Below are 22,577 nucleotides of genomic sequence, written 5' to 3'. Positions count from 1 at the left end.
ATCGACTTAGCTCTAAACGCTGACATAACATATACATTTACTTTAAATGTTCTCTGGCATTTCCTTTTGGGTGTAACAAAGATCTTGTCTAACTTAATATACCCTGTTTAGGGTCTAAATAATATTCATATAAAAATGTTTGAATGCCTATGAATACTATGCTGAAGCCCCCATAAGCTCCACACAGACACAATATTTCTATTTTTTTTATTGTTGTTGGCATAACATTCAAATACTTGAACCACTTAAGTTAAACTCCCTAAGGCGATAATTGTCATTCAACAACGCCTCTAACAACAACAATCAAAATAGAGCGCAAGCAAGCAAAAACTAGCAACAATTTATGCAATCAATTGAAGTGCGAAGCGCCAATAGTTTTTCCATATTAGTTTTAAATATTCTTCTTCTTCTTTTGCCTATTTATTTATTTATGTTTTTGATCTTTTTGCTCCACTTGGCTCGTGAGCATGTTGCTGACATTTGCCGATCACAGACAAGATAGTCATGTTAATTTAAACGTTTGCAATTTGTTGTTACTCTAACCACATGCGCATTGCAATTGATCATTAGATACAAACTCTTCATATGTACATAAATAGTGCATGTGTGTGTGCTTAGTTCCATGGATAGATTTGCAAATTAACCCAGCTGCGAAACTGACTGGTTCTAACCACGCTAGCTCCTTTTGATCTGCTTTGCTTTGACTTTAAGAGCTTATATGCTCAACTCGTACCCCACAACGCTGTCAAAGCTGTCGTAAGAATACCAAAGAAACGTCAAAATCAGATAAAGCAGTCCCAAAGGTAGGTCTCGGCAACTCACAACTTTATTTGACTTACTATCTGCGAATTTTACATTAGCTTCAACTGATCTCATTATTAAAAACTTAATAGTCTATAAAAAGAATAAGAATTAAATCATTTCATGGAGGGTTTGAAGATGGATGGTAACGGTAATCTTACCTCATCTGAGTTTCAGAAATCCATAAAAATTCCGTACTACTTCAACTTAAAATCTCTGCATCTCAAAGAGTATTAATATTATCGATTTGGTGCCAAAGACTTTTTTGTAGGAAATTAAATTTCCTACAATTTTGTTATTAACAATTTTTACAATTTGGTGGCCCGTACTACCCCGCAGGTGCAAGTTATAACTTTACCGCAATGGAGACTTTTGTAGAGCGTTCAATTCTGAGGAATACCTAATGACGGAATAAGAGCATTTAAGTTTTTGTCAACGCGGTGATCTGAGACTTGGTTCTCTGTGAGATCAGTTGTGAGATAACTGAGTCTGATGAGGCATGAAAATAACTGTTTAAAAGGCAATAGTTTAACTCTCATATTATCGAAAATACTGTTTCGGCAGACAACTCCGTATTTTGAAGAGACAATACAGTGAAAGAGAGCTGATGAGAGAAGTCTTTATTGGTTAGCATGGGACGTGGTTCTGCTTTTCATCTTGCGGATATCCAAGTAGGTTCCCTATATTTCAATAGATCCTGAAGTCCTACGCCTCCGTATAGTTGGCAAAAATTGATCGGCGTGTATTTAACAGTGGAAAAACTAAAATTCTTGCAAATAAGTAAGAAGATTGGAGTCGTTTGAATTCAGGCAGCTAAATATAATATAAACGTTGTTCTACTTTAATACTCTGTTACCATTGATCTCCAGAAACACAAGCTTAACATAATATTATAAAATAATATGGCTGGGCAGTATATAGCAAAATGAAACCAAACCGATATAAGTTTAGTTGGATTACAACTAGTTATTTATTATTGTTTAACGCAATAAACCCAGTTGAATATAAATGAATATGTATATACGTATGTAGACCTATGTATCGCAGCACGCATAGAGGGCGCCCATTGTTGTTGTCATTGAATGCCTCCGGTGTTGGAGTTGCAATTACAATTCGTGCTTTTTGGTGTGAGAATTGTTGGCGTTGCAATGTCATCTCTCCGCGGTCTTCGTCACTGTCGCCGCCAGACATCTCAACAATTAATCAACGAAAGCAATCAAACTGACGAATACGAATGCAGGCATTTTGTTCCATTGTAATTTGGGTGGGAGTTGATTTTGAAGTGCAATTTGTGAAGTGTGACTGGAATTCATTAATTCCAATGATAACTTAATTCTTTACTTATTATTTATGTGCATTTTGTTCTCAGGTGTATATTGCATTAATAAATGCTGGGAGTTCCCAATATGTAACTGACTGAAAATAACCAAAAAAATAATAATAAGCAATTACTATCTGTTGGTGATTTGTCAGTTTTGAATGTGATAGTTGCATAATTCCACCATTGTCTGATGTTAATACTTGAAACTAGCGATACCTTTCGATAAACCCTGAAAAAGCCGTGAAATTAATAAATCTCATATTTGGCACAAGAACAAATCGTCCCAATTTCGTACTTTTATAAAGCTGTATTATTTTATATAATTAATCACCAATTCAGTGGAGCAGCTTCCAAATATCATATATGTAGATCGAGCTGTCTGAGCGTTCGCCTGGTATCAAAAGGTTCGTAGAGGTTCTTTCCTAGGTTGATGGCGCTGCTGGTAATACTCAACGTCATTCTGAAAAGACGTATTCATTTTGCAGATATACCAAGCTCAGACAATGCGGCATAAAACGATCGCTTAATCGGGCTATCGAAAGCTGGTATGGCTATCGACCAAGGGGTATGGCAGGTGTTGATATTCTATTCCCGGGCCTTTTCCAGGATTTGGTGCAGTGTGAATATTTGATTAACAGTTAAACTACCAGAACTAAAGTCGCACTGAAAAGACCTAATCAGTATGTTGGCTTCAGTGTTTCACACAATATGCTTGAAAGGACCTTGTACGCGATGAGCAGTTTGTAGGGTCGCCTTTCTTGTTTAGTTCTGGGAGCGAGCATGCAAAGTATGCAATTGCGTCTGATCGTGATCGATTTGACAAACACCAGCATAATCTTTGTCTCTATTAATCTGAATTGTCACAGAGCCTCCACGTTAGCGCCGGTGGTTAGCTATTTCATCACTGACCGGGTAGTGAGCCAATCATGGCCACAACGCTGTCAAATTGCCTGAACAATAAATTTGGGTTTTGGTAGGGCTTGGTACCCACCATGTAAAAGCCAAAATAATGAAAGACTACAACAATTTTAATATGTATCATATACTGTATAAAAAATGATTATTGAAAGTTTGGGATATTCTACAGAGATGTGCACACATACATATCTGCTTTCAAAAGCTACAATCTACATGTATGCACATATACAAATGATGTAACTATTAGTATACATGGCCGTCGGTTTGTTTGATTCAGCATAGACCCCATATATTGTATTAATATATTTTATATGTATTTTTAAATAAAAAGATTTCAAACAAATATATATTATGTGTTTTGATTAATTATTTGAAAACATTAAATAAAATATAAAACTCATGTGAGTTTACAGGTATCTAATGATGCCTTGATCTTGTATAATAAATCAAATTTTTAAAAATATAATAAATACATACGAAATGTATTCGCATATTTACATACATATATGGTATATATCTAAATATATATGTAATAATAATCTAGATATATATACCTGCTATTAACGTCTTCACCATTATTAGCGAAGTCACTAACATATATTCTTATGCTAATGAGATAACACTTTTGGATGCAAACAATATATTATGTATAAACTGTTGCTATGTTCTAATTTTAAGAATAGTGTGCGAAGAGAAGAAACGTTTTCTTTAAATTTGCCCTTATACTAAGCATAATATTATATAGATCTTAGATATTTTCGTTTAGCCTTAAGAACATACTTTGCGAAAAATATAATAATTACGACAATTTTCTCTTTCTTTATATATTACTTAAATAGTAAAAAATATTAATTAATTGCGATCCTGCCAGGAGTCGAACCTGGAATCTTCTGATCCGTAGTCAGACGCGTTATCCATTGCGCCACAGGACCCGCTAATTAACACTCGACCTCACAATCGAACACACGCTACCAACTCAAAACTATTTTAAGAATTAAAACAAGTAAAAATGTTAACTTCGGTTACTCCAAAACTATATCCTTCACAAAGATTATTCTAAGTAACTTGATTCCGATCATTCAGCTTGTATGACAGCAATATGCTATAGTAATTTGATCTTAACAATTTCTTCCGAGATTCCATTATTGCCTTAGATAATGATCCGTTCCAAATTTCGTGAAGATATCTCGTCAAATGAAAAAGTTTTCCATACTTAAACTTTATTCCGATTGTTCAGTTTATATGGCAGCTATATGCTTTAGTGGTCCGATATCGGCCATTCCGACAAAGGAGTAGCTTCTTGGAGAGAAAAAGTTATATGCTAAATTTATGATCGATGTCTCAAAAACTGAGAGACTAGTTCGCGTATATGACAGACGGACATTGCTAAATCAACTCAGCTTTGCATGCTGATCATTTAGGTATATATTTTATAGGGTCTCCGACGTTTCTTTCTTGGTTTTACAAACTTCGTGGCAAACTTAATATGCCCTGTTTAGGTTATAATTCGTATTTTTCAATAATTTCAAATTTATTTAATATTATTATATTTTTAATTAATTTAATTTTTTTACTAAGTACTATATTTTCATCCAAACATTTAGCAATATTTTATTAAAATCACAATTCATCATCGCCCACCAGAGACCGTGATGAATTATTAGACGTTTAACAAACAGTAAGTGCCAATTGTCAGTAATCATAAAATGTAATTGACGTCGTTTGGAACTGTCAAAGTCAAAGCAACTGAAGTCACTAAGCATTTGAGAGAGATCATTTGTGGCAACATTTATGCATTATCTTGCAGCTACACGCGCTCGCAGCTACACAGCTTTGCAGCTGTCGAGCTTTAAAATTGGCCCATAAAATTGCAAAATATTTACACAGGCGTCGATGAGCTTCGGTAATCTTCAGGCGCACGCTGGGCTAAGAATAGCTTCTGGTTTAATGTACAATAATATTTTAATAGGAAATTTTTTTTTAATTAGCTTGATGTACAAAAATCAATCCCAATGTAAGTAATTCAGTTGGAGTTTTTTAGGTATAAGAAATATTTATACATTTAGCGATTTGATTTCATATTTACTGATTTTCACTGTTTGGTTAAGCCATTTTAAGAAAATTTCGCTTGACATCTACGCTTCTTTGTTGCGCTCGTAATTTACATGCAGAGATTTTTTTTCGCTTGCAGCAACACGGATTTTTAGATTTTAGAAGTTCAAGTTATAGGCGCGAAAAAATGTGTTACATTAAATAAATATAATATAAAAGAATTGTAAAGGAATTCGTTATAATGATAACAAAACTCGCTGATAATTTAAGGAAATTTCAGTGTTAAATAATTCGTTATAAGGATTCGTTATTAAAAAACAAAAGTTTTGTAATAGAGAAGTTTGTCTGAATTATGTAAGTTGTTTAATATTTTAATAGCTCACATGTTTCTCATTTTTCATTTACTGCATGGATTTTTTTCGAATTCTAGCCCACAGTGCTGCGCCATAAACTCCAGTCGGCACGTTTGAAGCACTTTTATCTATGCAAAATAATATTTTGTAATAGAAAATGCTATTCGAATTCAATGAATAGATTTGTACATTCAAAATACAATCATTCATCGCTTAGAATTACTTGTTTTGAATAACTTGTAAGGTACAGCTGACTTTAAAAAATCTCATTAAAATACTATAATATAACTGTTATATTCTAGACTAATCTTACGATGTGCCGAGGTTGAGTATTTCTTCAGTCTAACAAATTCTATTTTACCTATGTATATATTATACATAAATAGGTATTCGAGCTATAGCTATACTCCTTTTACTCTATTGGTTATTAAACAGTTTTTAGATATTTAAATAGTAACAGAATATCAGTGAGATCTCATTTATAATATGGACGTAACATACCATATCATAAGACCTATTTTTGGTGCAAAAATTTTCGAAATTTGGTTTTGCGAACTTTACTTCTTTCCTGTCTACATTTATTGTACTATTCTCCTGTCATGTCAATAACAAGTCATAGTTGTTTTGTTTCTGCTTTCTGGGGTATTTGGTTGTTGCCTACTCCTAGAAAGTGATCCTACCTGGAGTCGAACCTGGTCTTCTCATCCGTAGTTAGACGCGTCATCCATTGCGCCATAGTACCTTGCATTTCTTCGTTTAAATTTTGTAATAAAATTATTTTTGATTAATAATGACTATATTTTAGCAAAAACTACTAAAGTCGCATTAATCATTATTATTATTATAAAAAATTTGTGTTCTTAAAAGGTGGTTCTTATTTAAAAATTATAAACTATTTGCCTCAATTTCCCACTTTTTTGGAACTCTATAAACATATTTATTAATTATAATTTATATACATGCATATGTTTGGTAAGAGAAGCTTTTTCCAATGAAATTTTATAGACATGTTTTTGTGGGACTTTTGTAGCTTGGTTTTTAATTTTAGCCACGAAGTGACAGTAATGATAAATATATCTATCTATATATTACTTTTCACCAAAGCCTGCATATGAAAACATTACTTAAAAAATAATGCAAAATTTGGTCACGTTAAATTTCACTTGACTGTTGAACGAAAAACCTCTTAGCATTCTCATGATGGCATCCAAGCTCGGTTTAAGCTAGAGCCTATCTTATTTCATAGAATCAAATTTTGAATGCCGTCTACTTATTTTTCTTTAGAATATCCAAACCGAGCTCAACTCCATAACAATTTCGATTTATAATTTCCATAAAACTCGAAGATCTTGAACAAAATCCATAATAAATTTGTTTTGAAAATATAATAGGAACTAAAAGTTACATATTTGTTTTGGACTGGTACGGAACTGATATATATCTCGCCAAAACCTGAGCTTCGACATTTCGCACGATTATATACAAAATAAACAGTTGATTATTTTAGCAGCTGCTTCTTCTAATCTAACTTGCCACACCGTATGTACATGCTCACAGACATTTTTCTTTGAGGCCAGCTTATGCTTGTTATTCACGGAAGTTTTTTGTTGCCTTGCTCGTATAAATAGCATTACCACTTGTCGCTTTAATAGTCGGCGATTCAGATCCTGCCAGTTAAAAATGTATACTTTAAACAAACAAAAAACGCGTATGCAGCCTGCAACCAAACGATTGCGGTGACCACTATATCTCTGAACTGGATCATATCTGAATTTTTTGACAAAATGGCGGTTTCTAAAAAAAAAAACCGATTTTCACCAAAATTTCGGCCTTAAATTGTTTATAAAAAAAAATATATATATATATATCCGAGAAAAAAAATCTTCGATTAATTGCTAAAAAATATATTTAAGAAGCTCCTGTTAAAATTTGAGACTAATCGGTTTAGCCGTTTTCGAGTAATGTTGGTCACCGACTTTGAAAACACCATTCTGATAAAAACGCGTTTAAAGCTTGGCCGCTCCGGTCTTATACTTCCAAGCACTTTGAAGCGCCGGTCTGACCGGTCATATGACAGTCACAGCGGAAAGAATTTTATCAGCGCGCAGAACAAAGTTTTTGTCATTTTTAAAATGTAAAAAAATACATGTGTGTGAGTTTGCTTCTCTCTTTAACACATGGGTATTCGAAATTGATTCACTATATATCTATACTGCTCACTCTCATGTATTTTTCTGAGTCATTGCTGACCATAAATCCATCATAACGAATGCTGATTTTATAATAACAAAGCTTCGTAGATATCTCGAAATATAAATTCTTACAAATTTTGAGGTTATCTAAATCTAAACAGCTTCCGTACTTTGCTATACCTTACACTTTTACAATAAATCGATTTAAGTAACGTTAATAAAAAAATCGCGAATATTTCGATCCTGCCAGGAGTCGAACCTGGAATCTTCTGATCCGTAGTCAGACGCGTTATCCATTGCGCCACAGGACCCTGCAATTAAATTTAGTCTAAAACGTCACTCTTGTAATGTCTTAAATAATTTATTATTTTTTGTTTTTTTTTTTTAATATTTTTTAGAAAATTTTCCGAAAAAAAATCTTTGAACATGTACACATATGTATATATTTATACCCTGAACAGAGTATATTAAGTTTGCCACGAAGTTTGTAACATCCAAAAGGAAACGTTGGAGACCTTATAAAATAGATGTATGTAAATAAATGATCAGGATGATAAGCTGAGTCGATTTAGCCTTGCCATCTGTCCGTCTGTCTGTATATGATATATGCGAACTAGTCTCTCAGTTTTAGAGATATCGTTGAAATTGTTTACACGTCCTTTTCTCCCCAAGAAGGTGCTCATCAGTCGGAACCGCCGATATCGAATCACTATAGCATATACATACATAGCAGCCATACAAACTGAACAATAAGAATCAAGTGCTTGCAAGGAAGGGTATTATGGCTTCGGCGCAACCGAAGTTAACGTTTTTTCTTGTTTTTAAATAAGAAAAAAAGCCTTTGTTAAGAAATTTTATCGTTTTCAAACCTTTTAAACTTTTATATTTTTCATTTTAATTTTTTATAAAAAAATATTATATTAATTTTTCATATATTATGAGAATTATTATTTTCCAAGTTTTTCAGAATTCTTCTCAAAATACTACTTTGTATTTCCACACTTAATTACTTTTTGATGTGTTCTGCTCAATAAAATTGTGTGAATATTTTCATACAAAAACAGCGACAATCATATGCTTGACAGCTATAAATCTCAGAGATGTATATCTTTTAGCTGCTTAATTAGGAAGACGAATGCTCAACGAATGCTTCTTACGCTCATTAAGATAGTTGGAAGCGACTGAAACTGTAGAATAATATATATATACGCACATGTAATACATATATATGGTATTTGTATAAAGAGACGTTCTAAAATTATAGCTTAAAAATTGTTTCAATCATTTCGGCACTTTTGTAAAATTAAGAGCAATTCAAAATGTATGTAAATGCTTTATATAAGTCAGAATATATTTTATTTTTACAACAACTTTGTAATAAAATATTCGACATCAATTAGTTCATGTGTCTATTTGTTAGCCGGATTCTAGCATATTCAATGACGAACTCAAATATTCCAACCAGCGCCCATAAATTTGCTATCGAAAACTAAATTTGTCACTTAATTTTTTATTTATTTTTGTTTTTAATTTGCTAAGGAAAACATAAAATGTGCTTAAAAACGCAGCATTTGCAATTGAATGAAGATTTATCGCCTTAATTACGAATTTAATGAACTCAACTTGTCAGCAAACGCTTAACAGTAACGGTGTGAGGGGGACATTCCGAGGTGGAGTAGTCTTAATGGCAGGCATTTTATTTGCAAATCTATTTTATGTTCGCATATTAATTGGTATTTTGTAGTTTCGGTTCCAGCGACACAGAGGTTCTGGCACCTGTTGACCCGCGTAGACATAAATGATGTGACATTCCATAAACGTGGACACACGCGTAAATACAGACACATAAAAATTTGTGTAATGCGAATTCAATGAAACAACTGTTTTGACATAAATTATACACACTTAATAGTATTTCAATAAAACGAACACATTAAGTTGGCATAAAAATCGCATGCTATCGAAAAGTGTAAATTGCGAAACGCAAGCAGTGTATCATAAATTAAGGAAATTTACAAGCAAAATTAAAAAATTAAATGCCCCGGGTGAGGCTCGAACTCACGACCTTAAGATTATGAGACTTACGCGCTGCCTACTGCGCCACCGAGGCTATAAATGTTAAATGCCAAAGTACTTATTTCTACCTATCACAGCATTAGAATGTTCTAAGTATTTCTGTAAAACCAAATATTAACTTACGAAGTTGCCAGAGTGTTGGAACTATTATTTTGGAGAGTGGAATCACAGCAAACACTTGTATGTGTATTAATATACAAAAATGTGACAACTGGAATGTATTATAATGATTGACAATATTGCAATTAATTTTCAAAAATTCTAAAATACATTTTTTTTTGTAGTATTTAAAAATCATAAAAACAATTATATGTGTTTGAAAACAAATCTTGTTTTCCAAATCAACTAAGGTAAGCTTTAAAAAACTGCAAAAAAACATAACCATCGATCCTGCCAGGAGTCGAACCTGGAATCTTCTGATCCGTAGTCAGACGCGTTATCCATTGCGCCACAGGACCCTACATATAAAATGTATTTTTTAATGAATTTTTGAAATACATAAAAAGTTGAAATAATATGAGCTTTTCGAAATTTTTTCATACATTTTACGAAAATTTTATAATATTTGGTTACTTAGAAATTATTAGTTTCTCTACTTTGGTTAGGTTAGGTTAAGTTATTAAGCTGACATTCGTGGAGCTCTGAATAGCCTATTTGGACGGCTAGAGACGCCGGTCCGTTGTGATGCCCACAACTCCAAAATGTGGATCGAAAAGTTCGTCGTAAGTCGACAAAGCGCCTTGACCCTGCCATAAACTTATTGAGGCGGCTAAAATAGGAATTGATATTGCCAGTTCTCTTGGTTCGTAGAAGGTTAGTCTGGTGAAAGCTAGACAATGAAGTTGTTTATGCATAATCATTTAGAAAAAAATTAAATTTATTTAAGTAAAAGCTTAGTTTAAAGCTTTAAAGCCTTTTTTTCATTATTCGTTTTTATCAATATATTAAAGTGATAGTTTTAAATAACAACGTTTAAAACAAGAATATACATATGTATAATTCAAAATTATATTCCTAATAATTCAAAAAGTAATATTTTTCTATGCTATAACAATTAAAAGTAAAATTACTGCACGTGAAAATAGTATTAAATTGGCCGAGAAGTTTGAGTTTTATTGCTTAAAATTACTATGTGAGGGCAATTAAACTAATTGCTGTGTAAACGTAATAGGACTTTACTTCAATAATTTTCTAAAGTGGAAATATATTTATTTTATTTCAATATTTATGCAGCATATGCCTACGCAAAAAGGAATTATATATGATTTCTTTATTTGAAATATATTATAACTTATCGATAACTTCATCTTCTAAACTTATCGGTTTTTAGTACAATCCACATTTACACATCTTCGAAATGTGGCAGCACTGCGCTAGTGCTACTGCTGTGTGACATTCCGTGCAGTGCCTACCTGTCATTTTTGTTGACAAGAACATTTTGCAAAATTATAAAACCAGCGATAAGGTAAAAGGTTTATTAAGTGTTCTTTTTTATAAAAGTATATAACAGAAACGTGCGCCATTGTTAACAGGTTTAATTCTTTCATATCAAATTGTGTTTTCTTGTGTTACGGACCATATAGTTAGTTGTTCGTTTCCTTGTGAAATATCTGATCGAAACATTTTGTTATTGTTTTTGTATTTTTCTATCTGACAGTTTGCTTGCGCCGCACATGTGTATGTGCTTTTTTTCACATTTTGCCTTTGCATTTGTTTTTTTTTTTGCTTGAGGGTTTTGTTTTTGTTGTGCGGGCGTTGAAAGCGCCATACATGTGCTCCGCCGATTTCGCTGACCCAAAAGAACACCAGTCGAATTTAATTTTTGTCGGTGTATTAACGTGTGAACGGAATGTTTATGTGCGATTTTGGTGTTTTTTCTTTACTTTCTTAATTAAAATTGTGATTAAAATACGCTAGAAATGTCAGTGCAAGTGTTTACCAACTAAATTATAATACCTCTGCCAAGCGTGGTGTTTTAAATATTACTAAAATAATTGATATTTGTTGAACTTTGCAAGTGAAATGTAAGTGTAAATAAAATATTCTAGTCACACAAATGAAACTTTTTGCGACACAAAGCTTTTAAGCTTCTGTGTTTAAAAATAAAACCGTCCGTATTAAAAGTTATAAAGAAATTTAATGAAAACAAAGAATTGAACTAATAAAATTAAAAAATATCGGTTTTTAATGTTATATTTTTATGACGTATGTGATTACAGCAGTGATTAAGAGAAATTTCGGTGCTTTATTGAAATAAACAAGCAGTGCCTTAAAGGTTATTCAACCTCACGCTTGATTTCATTATTAAGCTCTGTTGGTGTTCTCTTCTGGTTGCTCCACAAGATGGCCTACAAGGACTTTTTAACATATTTTTGCATTATTCGGTTTAAAAGTAAAATTTGTATTGGATTCCGAAATTTGCCACATTTTGCATTTTTGTTTGTTCCATCTTAAGCTCATTTCAGTGTTATTAGTTAATTCTATATATGCATCTTAGATTATCGAAAGCGCATCCTATGTATTCTTTTGTAACCAACATTTTCAAAAAAATCTTCAAGTTTTACTAGCCTACCTGTGCCTTTTTAATTTGGGTGCAAACATTAAAGTATCACACCGTCTATTGTTACAAATATTCAAATGTAGGCATGTTTCCAGTATCTATTGTTCATCTACATGTGTATGTATGTACATGTTTACATATTTAGCAAGGCAAATACTAAATACTTAAATGTTTAATACGTTATTTATTTTTACGCTTTGCTAATACATACATACATATGTGTGTATAAAGGTATATAAATTTTTGTGTAAAAAAGATACTAACTTCCGTTCACTATAATAATAATGCTAAATAAATATTGTACACATGAGCATATATAAACCGCTTTCACAAATATTTGGACTTCGAAAAATTTGGTTTCAAAATTATTCTAAGCTAAATTTATTTTATAAGACATTAATGTTGAAGTATCTACTAATAAAAAAAAAAAGTTGGAATAACACTTACATTTTCGTTGAATTCCGGGAGCAACACATTTTTTGACCTTTGACATCGAGTAATTTTTTTTCTCATTTCGGTTCGATGAAAAGTTGTAGTATGTTATTATACCCTGAATAGGGTATATCAAGTTCACTACGAAGTTTGTAACACCCAGAAGAGAACGTCGGAAAACCTATAAAATATATGTATATAGTCGATTTGCCAATGTCTGTCTGGTCGTCTGTTGTCCGCCTGTCCTACATATATCTCAATTCTTGAGATATCGAAATTTTTCATACGTCCTTTTCTCCCAAAGAAAGTGTCAAAACCATGTCCTTGTATAAAAAATGTTTTTATTTGACGATGATGTCTTAACGAAATTTGGCATTGAATATTATTCCAGGCAACGCTAGAATCTCCGAAAAAAAATTTCAGTTATGTCCCCTTTAACATATAGCTTCCATAGAAACTGCCCGATCAAACTCAAATTCTTATGTGGAAACTTTTACAGATTGGAAAAGTTCTGCGCTCGAAATAAAAAAATACTGATTTTGGTACGAAATATATATTTTTATTCAATATAATATCCCTTAACTTCAATACACTTATTCCAATGATCCTGAAATAATTTTATGAATGATTTTCCGGAGGCTCTGCAAAATAAAAAAAACGAAAAACGCTTTCCACGAAGGAACTGTTTCAGGTTTCCGATCAGGTAGTAGTCGCTGGTAGCCAAATCTGGTGAATACGGTGGATGCTCAAGCAATTGCTACTTTAATTCGTTGAATTTTGTCATTGTTACAACACCTTTGTCAACGTCAAATTAAAAAATCATGGTGCTAGAAATCGGTTTTATTCTGCTTAGAAAGCTCCAAATTATGCTGAGAAATTTGTTTTAGATCCAGTTTTTGTTGATAACAATTCAACGTGTGCGGCACTAACTTTCCGAACGAACAGATTTTTCATATGCAATTCCCATATAAAATATGAAATACTCGTTCATCTCAACGTCAAACGCTTAGTCATACTTGGATCTTCACTAACAATATTATGAACTTGCTCAATGATTTCTGGCGTGGTTGCGGTTTTTGGTCGTCCTTCGCGTAGCTCGTTTTCAAGTCTAGTACGACCACGTTTAAATTCAGCAGCCTATATTTAACGTGGCGTTTTGAAGTTGAGGACTCCTTATACACTTCTAACAATTGTTCATAAATATCCTTTGCTTTTAAACCTTGCAAAACGTCTGTCAGATGCTACTATAGTACCAAGGAATTCTTCTCTTCGCTACTTCTGTATTTGTCACTTTTAAGCTCATATCCTTTGTCAAGTAATTAAATTAAGCAAACAATAGCATGGATTAGTATAAGCTCTTTCTATTCTTTTTCATTATGTTAGTCCATTTTATTTTTACTCTGTCTAATTTAACTTAAAATTTCATTTGTTTTTTCTTGAAAATTACAAATTATGCAATTTAGATATTGGAGTTTAAAATATTATTGAATTAAAAAGTGGTTCACAACATGAAGGGTTCACTGTTGTAGAATTTGTTCATTGTTTAATATGCGCTCTCCAAAGCACGCTACTCCAATGATTTCTGCTCTTCTTACTTCTTCTAGCTCCAGTTATAAAATTTTCGAAAGTTCATAAAATGCGTTATCACACGCAGACTCCAGTTTAAAAGCTCTACCTAACTACATACACCTACTAGTATGTAAATGTATGTAACATACTTGTATGTAACATGTATATGAACGCCTGTAATATGTATGTATATGTTTCTTATATCCTATATATATCATATTATTATGTACCAACATACATTGTATTTTGTGGGCTGCGACAATAAGGTTTACGTTGAGTGTCTTATGTCTGTTCCGCTTTATATGAATTTTATAGAGACAGCTTATTCATTCAGTAGCATTAATCACTAGTTCCTTCTGTTACTTAACTAATACTAAGTTTGGCTTGCCATTTTATAATGAACGGACTTACTCCTGAACAACGTTTTCAAATTTATTTATTAATAAAATAATGGTTCGGCTCGCGTGACGTATGTTGGTGACATACGGCTCCAATTCAATTGCTGCAAAAGTGGTCGAAAATTGGGCCTACGGGCTGGAATTTATTTAAGCCAGCCGTAGCGGTCACTTGCACGAAATCATTTTTAATACTTATTTTTATAATAAAGTTAAATTCTTGACCATAACATAAAATTATATGCTTTGATTTCTTCTTGAAAGCTACAAGTACAAAAAACATCCTATATCTCCAATACAGGGTTGTGTGTGAACATACTAGTTTAATACTGGACGGCTAGGCTTCGCGTGAACACATTAATCGCTGGTCAACCGCCGGAACTTAAGTGGTTGCACAATCTTTCCATCCTAAAGTAAATCAAAAGAAATCCGTGGTACTACTTACTTGCAACATTTTGTTGTAGTTTAAAGGGGTGACCAGTTAGATCATTGAATGTCCACATGTGGTGAAGTAAAAATTTTGATCTACGCAAATTTTTTAAGTTATCAGGAACTAGGCGAGGTAAAATTATCTCTGCATTTCTTCTGTATTTTCCAGCTTTCACCAGACACAAGTTGAAACTTGGTGAATATCATAACTTCAGCCATTCGGGCGATTGCTATTTCCAAAGTCGATACGTACGCGCCTTTCTAGATTTTCCCAATACTTCAATTCCTAATCTAAAACAACCTCACAAAAATTATATTATTCTCAGGAATATTTATTTTTTTTTTTATACAATTATCTAAAAGTATGACTTCTGAATGTCTGAAAAAAGAAATTGCGCCAAATCTTCTTATTGATTCGATTATCTACTTTACTTCTTAAAACATCGTGTCTCGTTATTAGCTGTTGAGTTGTTTTCTGTTTCGAAAGATTTTAAAGTTTTTGTAGCGGCAGAAACCAACCCTGAAGTAAATTGGAGGGATGAGGCCTAGTTGATAATCCGTGGCCGGGTCCGTTCCGTTACGTAAAACCGACTGCCTTAGGAACAATTCCGTCTACTGAAACAATCAGTTCTTTTATTTTTGATAAAAAATAATACAGAATATTCGAAAGGATGTGTGTTGTGCGTTGAGTTGAGTTTTTGAGATTTTTGATCTTAGAAGTTCCAACATTTTTATAAAGGAATTTTGTGCTAGTTCATTTTTAAAATTTTGTAGAATTTAGTTTCTAACTGTTTATACAATTACTTTTATAGTAATCTGGCGATAGGAAAAATTGCAAAACAAGTTTTTAATGCTACATTTTTTAAAACTCAAAATTTACATTAAATTATTTACGAGTAACTTACTCGTAGTTCAAACGGCGCACGTTTTCTGAAACTCTTTTAAAAATATTTTTTTTCATTTCATAAAAGTTTTATATTTTTCTCGCAACTTTAAATAGAACATGAGGCTGGTCAGCAGAAATTTTGACAAAGGCGCACAGGGCTCCGTCACCTTGATACCGGAAGAGCCCGAAGATATGTGGCACACATACAATCTGATTGCCGAGGGCGATCAAGTGCGCAGCACAACTATACGCAAAGTACAAAATGAATCGGCGACAGGCTCGTCGACGAGCAATCGCGTACGCACCACACTAACAATAAGTGTTGAGTCCATAGACTTCGATACACAAGCATGCATGCTGCGCTTAAAGGGACGTAACATCGAAGAGAACCAATACGTCAAGATGGGCGCCTATCACACACTCGATCTGGAGTTAAATCGAAAATTCGAAGTACGCAAAGCTGAATGGGACACAATAGCGCTGGAACGCATTGAAATGGCCTGTGACCCCACACAATCATCCGACCTGGCGGCGGTCGTGATGCAAGAGGGTCTCGCCTATGTATGTCTGATCACCGCTAGCATGACATTGGTGCGCAGCAAAATCGAGGTGTCTATACCGCGTAAGCGCAAAGGTCACACGCAACAGCACGAAAAGGGGTTGCTAAAGTTTTACGAGAGTGTCATGCAAGGCATATTACGACATGTGAATTTCGATATAGTCAAGTGTGTGCTGATCGCCTCGCCGGGTTTTGTGCGTGATCAGTTTTTCGAATATATGTTTCAGCAAGCAGTAAAAGCTGACATCAAATTACTGCTGGACAATAAGAGTAAATTCATACTTGTACGCTCGTCGTCGGGCTTCAAGCAAGCCCTCAAGGAAGTGCTGCAGGACCCCAGCGTTATGGTGAAAATATCCGATACCAAAGCCGTTAGAGAAGTTAAAGTACTGGAACAATTCTACAATATATTGCATTGTGAGCCTGCTCGTGCATTCTACGGCAAGAAGCATGTATTGGAAGCCGCCAAAGCGATGGCGATAGAGACCCTACTCATATCGGATAATCTATTCCGTTGTCAGAATGTAAATGAACGCAAAGAATATGTTAATCTGGTTGAGTCCGTACGTGATGCGGGTGGTGAGGTGAAGATATTCTCCAGTATGCATATATCGGGAGAACAACTCGCCAATCTTACTGGCATAGCGGCTATTCTGCGCTTTCCCATGCCCGAACTTGACGACAGTGCTGACGAAGATGATGACTCTGCTGACTCGGACTAATTTTGATACATAGCTTAAGTGCAGCTTTTACACATTATATGTTAAAAAATTTAGGAGTTAATAGTAATATTTAAACCAAGAAAACATTTCGACAAATAATAAATTTTACTAACTTATGTATGTATATAAGAATAATGCATTCGATAGCCCCCAATATTTCTTAAGTTGTTCGTGTGTATAGTGAAGATTACTTTTTAACAAATTAATTAATGTATGGCTGTTTGATTGATACGGCTACCGATTTTCTTACTATTTAAATAAAATAATACTTCTGCTAGAAGACCCTTTAAATTTCTTGACGTCTAATATATTCTGATACAAAAGCTGCAGGTATTTACTTTCGCTTGTTCGTTTCCGCACAAACAATACATTTTAGTTGAGGTGACCATTAATTATTATTTCACATTCGTCTTTAAATTGCTTTAAAAAAATCTTAATATACAAAAATTCAGTGTCCCTGTGTATGTTCCGAATGAACTCAAACATGAGTCAACTGATATTCCTGAAAGTTGGCATATATGTATATGTAATTTGGTCCAAGTTAAATATTAGGATAGTTATTATTTAAATTAATGGTCTCCATAATTAATAATAAACTGATAATCGGTTTGAGTGTATCAGAAAGTTTCAATGTATGTTCCTTATAAACTCCGAAACAGCTGGACTGATTTCAGGAGAGATTCAGGTTGGCCAGCGAGTGATCCTGTAAGGTTTGATGGGTGGCGATCGGAAATTAAAAAACTTTATTTTTTAATGTTAATGAAATTTTCTTTTATTGCTGATATGTTATTGTTTTTATCTGTTGACATGTGCGTCGTGTATATTTATGTTATTTAATTAAGCATATTAGAGTATAATAAAGTATATTATCATTGAAGTATAAACAATATGACCATGTAATTTAACTAAAACTATCGCGAAAAGTGAGCAATTACTAACAGATGAACAAAATACTATTTACAATCGGATTAGGCTAATTGCCAGATAATTACAGTACTATTGTACACGGAAAAAATAATTAATTGGCAGTATTTTCCCAGACAACCAAATTTTAATAATTACTTAAATCTAAAGTGGCTGTGTAATCGGGCTATAGACAGCAAAAAATGCCGAAATTAATTTCGATAATAATATTTTTACTATATTAAATAGCTTACTCAAATATAATTTAATTATAACTTAGCCACAGCAAGGCGTGGGCTGGGTCTTCTAGTATAATTATATAAATATCGGACACAATTTTCTACTCCATTACTGACTTTTGATTAATTAAAATGTAAATCATCGCTAAATTGACGCCGAAATTATCCAAGGCAACGCTAAAATCTTCGAGTAAATTTTTTAGAACGGATTACTATAACATATGTATATTTGCTCTTCAAACTGACCGATCAAAATCATGATAAAATATTTTCATAACAGATATTTTTCATTATGAAGTAAACTTAATTCGACTTGAGTATTGTTTATATTAAACAACGTGGCTAGAAAGAACTAGCATAACGTTTTCCGTTGAATGCAAACCGTTAGTCGGTTTTCAACATTTTTTCTTGTTTTTCAGGAAATGTTGAACCGCATAGCACATTTCTGAATTAAAAAAACTTCCCATAAAAATTCGTCAATAGTTGAAAGGAGGCATAAAATTTGCAGGTCAAGACACTTGCGCCAAATATTTAGCAAACGTTTCTTTTTTAGTTTTACGAATAATTTATTGAATATTCTGAGAATTATTAAGGGTTTCTCGTGTGTTCATACATACGAAAGCGAACAATTTATAATACTTATGTAAATACACCCCTGTAAATAAAAAGTTAATTATTGACATGCAAATAAATAGGCTTTATGATATTCTATATGTATGTGCATATACAATACATATATACATATTTGTAAACATGCACCAATCCATAGACATATACACGTATTTATGTATTTATATGCGTACTCTTGTGCGTATACACATTTAAATATGTTTGCAACAGTGTCTCTTATGCAGTTTGGAAGCTTTCTGAAAGCTTTATTGCCAATTTTTATGCGCATTTACTTTCAGAACCAGCTTCTCTCTCTCTTTACCATTCTCTCGCTTTATTCAATTATGGTTATTTTTGGTCATTATATTTTTCATATTTGTTCTCTATTTATTTTATTGCAATTTACTACCACTTTGGTCAAATAGAACTATACAAAAACTTATATTTTGCACAAACATACATATTTGATGCTCGACACTCCTTATTCGGTTCGAGTCGGGTGCAACGCGCATTGAGTTCGCGAGTTATCTCGGCTGCGCAGCGCACTCAAAGTCAAAGGTTGTTGAACTGTGTCACAACATGGAGGCGAGTTTCAATGCCATGGCGGCTTTTAGCACACACGTTCACACACAAACACACGAACATGTGCATACATGCACATGCATGCGAATGCACCAGTAAATGCGTGCAGCTTTGCAGTTTTGTGCATAGAATTCGGTTTGGCTCGTCGCATAGACACTTTCCGAGTCCCTGGTGGTGGTGGTGTATTGTTGTTGTTGTGTGAATGCGGCGGTGCGCTGGATCGGAATGAAGTGTTTGTGGCCGGGCACAAAAGCGCTAAAACGCATGCACATGTACATACATACTTATGTATGTGCAATGTGCGAATGTGCTTGCATTCAATATTTTTGTATTTCTGTATACAAGCTTTATACTTATGTGTGTATATGTGTATGTATGTAAGTACATAAGTGCATTGTTAAGTGCGCTTCGTAGTGCAGAGCGCGTATTTTTTATATTCTTATGCACTTAACATACGTACATAAATGTAGACATACATACATACTCATTATGTTTTGCACTTTCCTTGCAAAGTCTCGTTTTGGGACCAAATTATAAACGACAAAACAAAACAGGCGTGTTTAAGGGTTGGTAATAATGGCCCAAAAAAATAAAAAATAAATAAGGCATATTACTATTAATTTAATTTTATACCCATTATGCCTGAATTAAATATAATTTTAACTCAAAACATTTGTTTTTTATTATTTTAATCCTTATTTAATTGCAAATATTTTCATACAAACTGGACAGTTGCAATATTAAGACCAACGAACCGAATTGAGTTAAGGGGTTACTTCAGCTTCAAATAAAAGTTTTTGTTTTTATTATCTTATTTAACTCCAAAACATCTCTGGAATATTATCCAAAATTCTCAAGTTGATCCGAGTAATAGTTTTGGAGATACAGCGTTGAAAATTTGCGCGCTCCAGGTCAGCTATATAGTCACTTAAAACTTTAAACTCGTTTTTCTCTAAACTGTGTTTTCAAAGTCGGTTGTCAAAACCTCTCGTGAACTACTGAACCGATCTTAATGAAATTTTACACAGCTTTCGATATATTATATAATTAACAAGGTCTTGAATGAAGGATTTTTTTTGTAAAAAAGTCTGCCAAAAATAAAATTTTTACTTTTCTTGTTTTTCGTTCGTCCAATACCAAATTAAGACACGTATTTTTGTTTCCTTTAAATGATCCTGCAAGAAGTGCTGTCAACGAGTAGGCATCTTTTTTTCGAGGAACTGCAGGAACTACGACGTCAGTTGGCCGAGTTTTAAATATTTTCCTTTGAAATAATACTTTGTAAAATATATCTGTATATATACTATCTATATATACATAATGTATCTTTGGAAAAATTTGAGTTTGAATATAATATTAAATTTTTTGTATAAAAAAAGTATTGAAAATGGGCCATTTTTTGCTCGATGAAACCAATGTAACTCTTTATGTATGCGAAATCCTGATTATATGTAAGTTGAATGGTTGACTTGCGTGAATATAAAAGCGAACATGTATGTGTCCGATTTTTAGGAGTTTTAACATTCATTCTGGTTTTCATCCGTTGGTAGCCTTAAAGAGAGTTCTCGTTTTGTTGAAAAAGTCTAAAAATACGTTTTTGAAAGTCTGCAAAGTAGGGCTCAGTGGCGGCTGAAGTCGTGTGCTTTGCCTTGGTCGTGTTCACCAGTGAATATATGCTTGGTATATGGTCACGAAACGACGCAGAAATATAGCGGTATAGTGTTTTTATAGTGCCAAATACTGCACTCGTTGTGCGGCAACCGTCGAACTGAGAGCTTTCTCAGACCCAATATTTCATGTAGGATATGACCTTCGGGTCTTTTTGAAATACAAACGGTCTGCATATTTTTAAATCGCGAAGTCGCGGTAACAAAAACCAAGTGTTCATTGATTTCACTGAGCCATTTTAAAAAAAAAATGAGAATCGAATCTCCGACTCATTTTCCAATTGTGTAGAATTCGCTCACTACCATATACTATCAAAATGAGCTATGAGCCCGATTTGGTTAAAATTTTGACAGCAGCCGTCTACAAGAATATATGTATATAGGTATGCATATGATATTAAAATTTTTCTTGCCGTAGTGAAGATATCGGGGCTAAATACTTATTGGGCCCTTTTCGTAGATATTTCAATTTCAGAAACCCTCGAACCAATAGCGTCAATTATTGTCTTTAGATAATTTTTACAAGTTACTGATAACTCTCAAAAATTGCATTAACTTTTTTTTAAATTTAGAGAGTGCTCACGATCTGTGGGTAATTTAGTGATTTTTTTGTAATAAATATGTATATATCATTTATAACTACTACTGAGCTGCTCTAACTCATAAAATGATGTAAATCTATGTAAAACACTCAAGGAGGGACTCAAAGTAGATAAAATACTACTATCTTAACATCTTTCGTTGCGATTAAGCTCGCCAGCTTTGCTGGTTGGTATTGAAGTTAGGTCTTAATTAGTAAGCATTGGCTAATATTTTATACATTTTATAAAAAAATGAATAATTAGAGTGCAGTTATACAATGGATTCTAAACTTTAACATATTTTTTGCTTGATAAATGTGTTCTAATTCTGAGCATTACTGCATATTGATGAAAGACTTTTATATTTTAAGGTTAGTTTATTTAAATATTAGATATTGGATTATTAATAACCGAAGGTTCCAGCCCAATTTAGACCTTTTATTTTTTAATATCTACTACGTTCCGCAGTCACCTAAACAATCGTCTCGGTGAGAACTATTGCCTAGAAAGTTTATATTCTTTTGAAATTGGAGCTTTTCCTACAAATTATTCTTTTCTAATTTATGTGCGTTCTTGTTAATTTGGAAACCTCGCCGTTGCGACAGCCTACACAAGGTTATCTTGTTACCTTTCTGCCAGGGCTTCAGGTTGGCAATCCTCAACTAGCCAGGAACTGAAAGTACCTTTGGTGAGATTTATAGGCTGTTATTTTAATCAAGATTATGTCCCTC

General features: G+C 33.2%; 1 protein-coding gene and 4 non-coding genes across 7 annotated transcripts; 1 reads left to right on the top strand and 4 right to left on the bottom strand.

The window, feature by feature from the left end:
• Nucleotides 1-3,899: 3,899 nt before the first annotated feature.
• On the bottom strand, nucleotides 3,900-3,972 carry TRNAR-ACG (transfer RNA arginine (anticodon ACG)). Its single transcript has one exon. It is a non-coding gene; the product is annotated as a tRNA-Arg (tRNA).
• A 3,903-nt stretch (nucleotides 3,973-7,875) lies between these two features.
• TRNAR-ACG (transfer RNA arginine (anticodon ACG)) lies at nucleotides 7,876-7,948 on the bottom strand. The gene has a single exon. It is a non-coding gene; the product is annotated as a tRNA-Arg (tRNA).
• Nucleotides 7,949-9,674: 1,726 nt separating this feature from the next.
• Nucleotides 9,675-9,747, bottom strand: TRNAM-CAU (transfer RNA methionine (anticodon CAU)). The gene has a single exon. It is a non-coding gene; the product is annotated as a tRNA-Met (tRNA).
• A 351-nt stretch (nucleotides 9,748-10,098) lies between these two features.
• On the bottom strand, nucleotides 10,099-10,171 carry TRNAR-ACG (transfer RNA arginine (anticodon ACG)). The gene has a single exon. It is a non-coding gene; the product is annotated as a tRNA-Arg (tRNA).
• Nucleotides 10,172-11,060: 889 nt separating this feature from the next.
• On the top strand, nucleotides 11,061-17,556 carry pelo (protein pelota). Of its 3 annotated transcripts, none has more exons than XM_014243289.3 (2): nucleotides 11,061-11,178; nucleotides 16,099-17,556. In XM_014243289.3, exon 2 carries the CDS (start codon nucleotides 16,102-16,104, stop codon nucleotides 17,263-17,265), a length of 1,164 nt encoding a protein of 387 aa, XP_014098764.3. In that variant the 5' UTR covers nucleotides 11,061-11,178; nucleotides 16,099-16,101; the 3' UTR covers nucleotides 17,266-17,556. The 3 variants fall into 3 exon arrangements, with proteins under 3 accessions (XP_014098764.3, XP_036226781.2, XP_069968200.1); XM_036370888.2 differs by having other exon boundaries at nucleotides 11,163-11,185; XM_070112099.1 differs by lacking the exon at nucleotides 11,061-11,178 and adding an exon at nucleotides 11,304-11,737.
• The last annotated feature ends 5,021 nt before the right edge of the window (nucleotides 17,557-22,577 follow it).

This window comes from Bactrocera oleae, chromosome 6 (assembly GCF_042242935.1).
Source record: "Bactrocera oleae isolate idBacOlea1 chromosome 6, idBacOlea1, whole genome shotgun sequence".
Taxonomy (NCBI): domain Eukaryota; kingdom Metazoa; phylum Arthropoda; class Insecta; order Diptera; family Tephritidae; genus Bactrocera; species Bactrocera oleae.
This window is presented reverse-complemented; position numbering and strand designations above follow the sequence as displayed.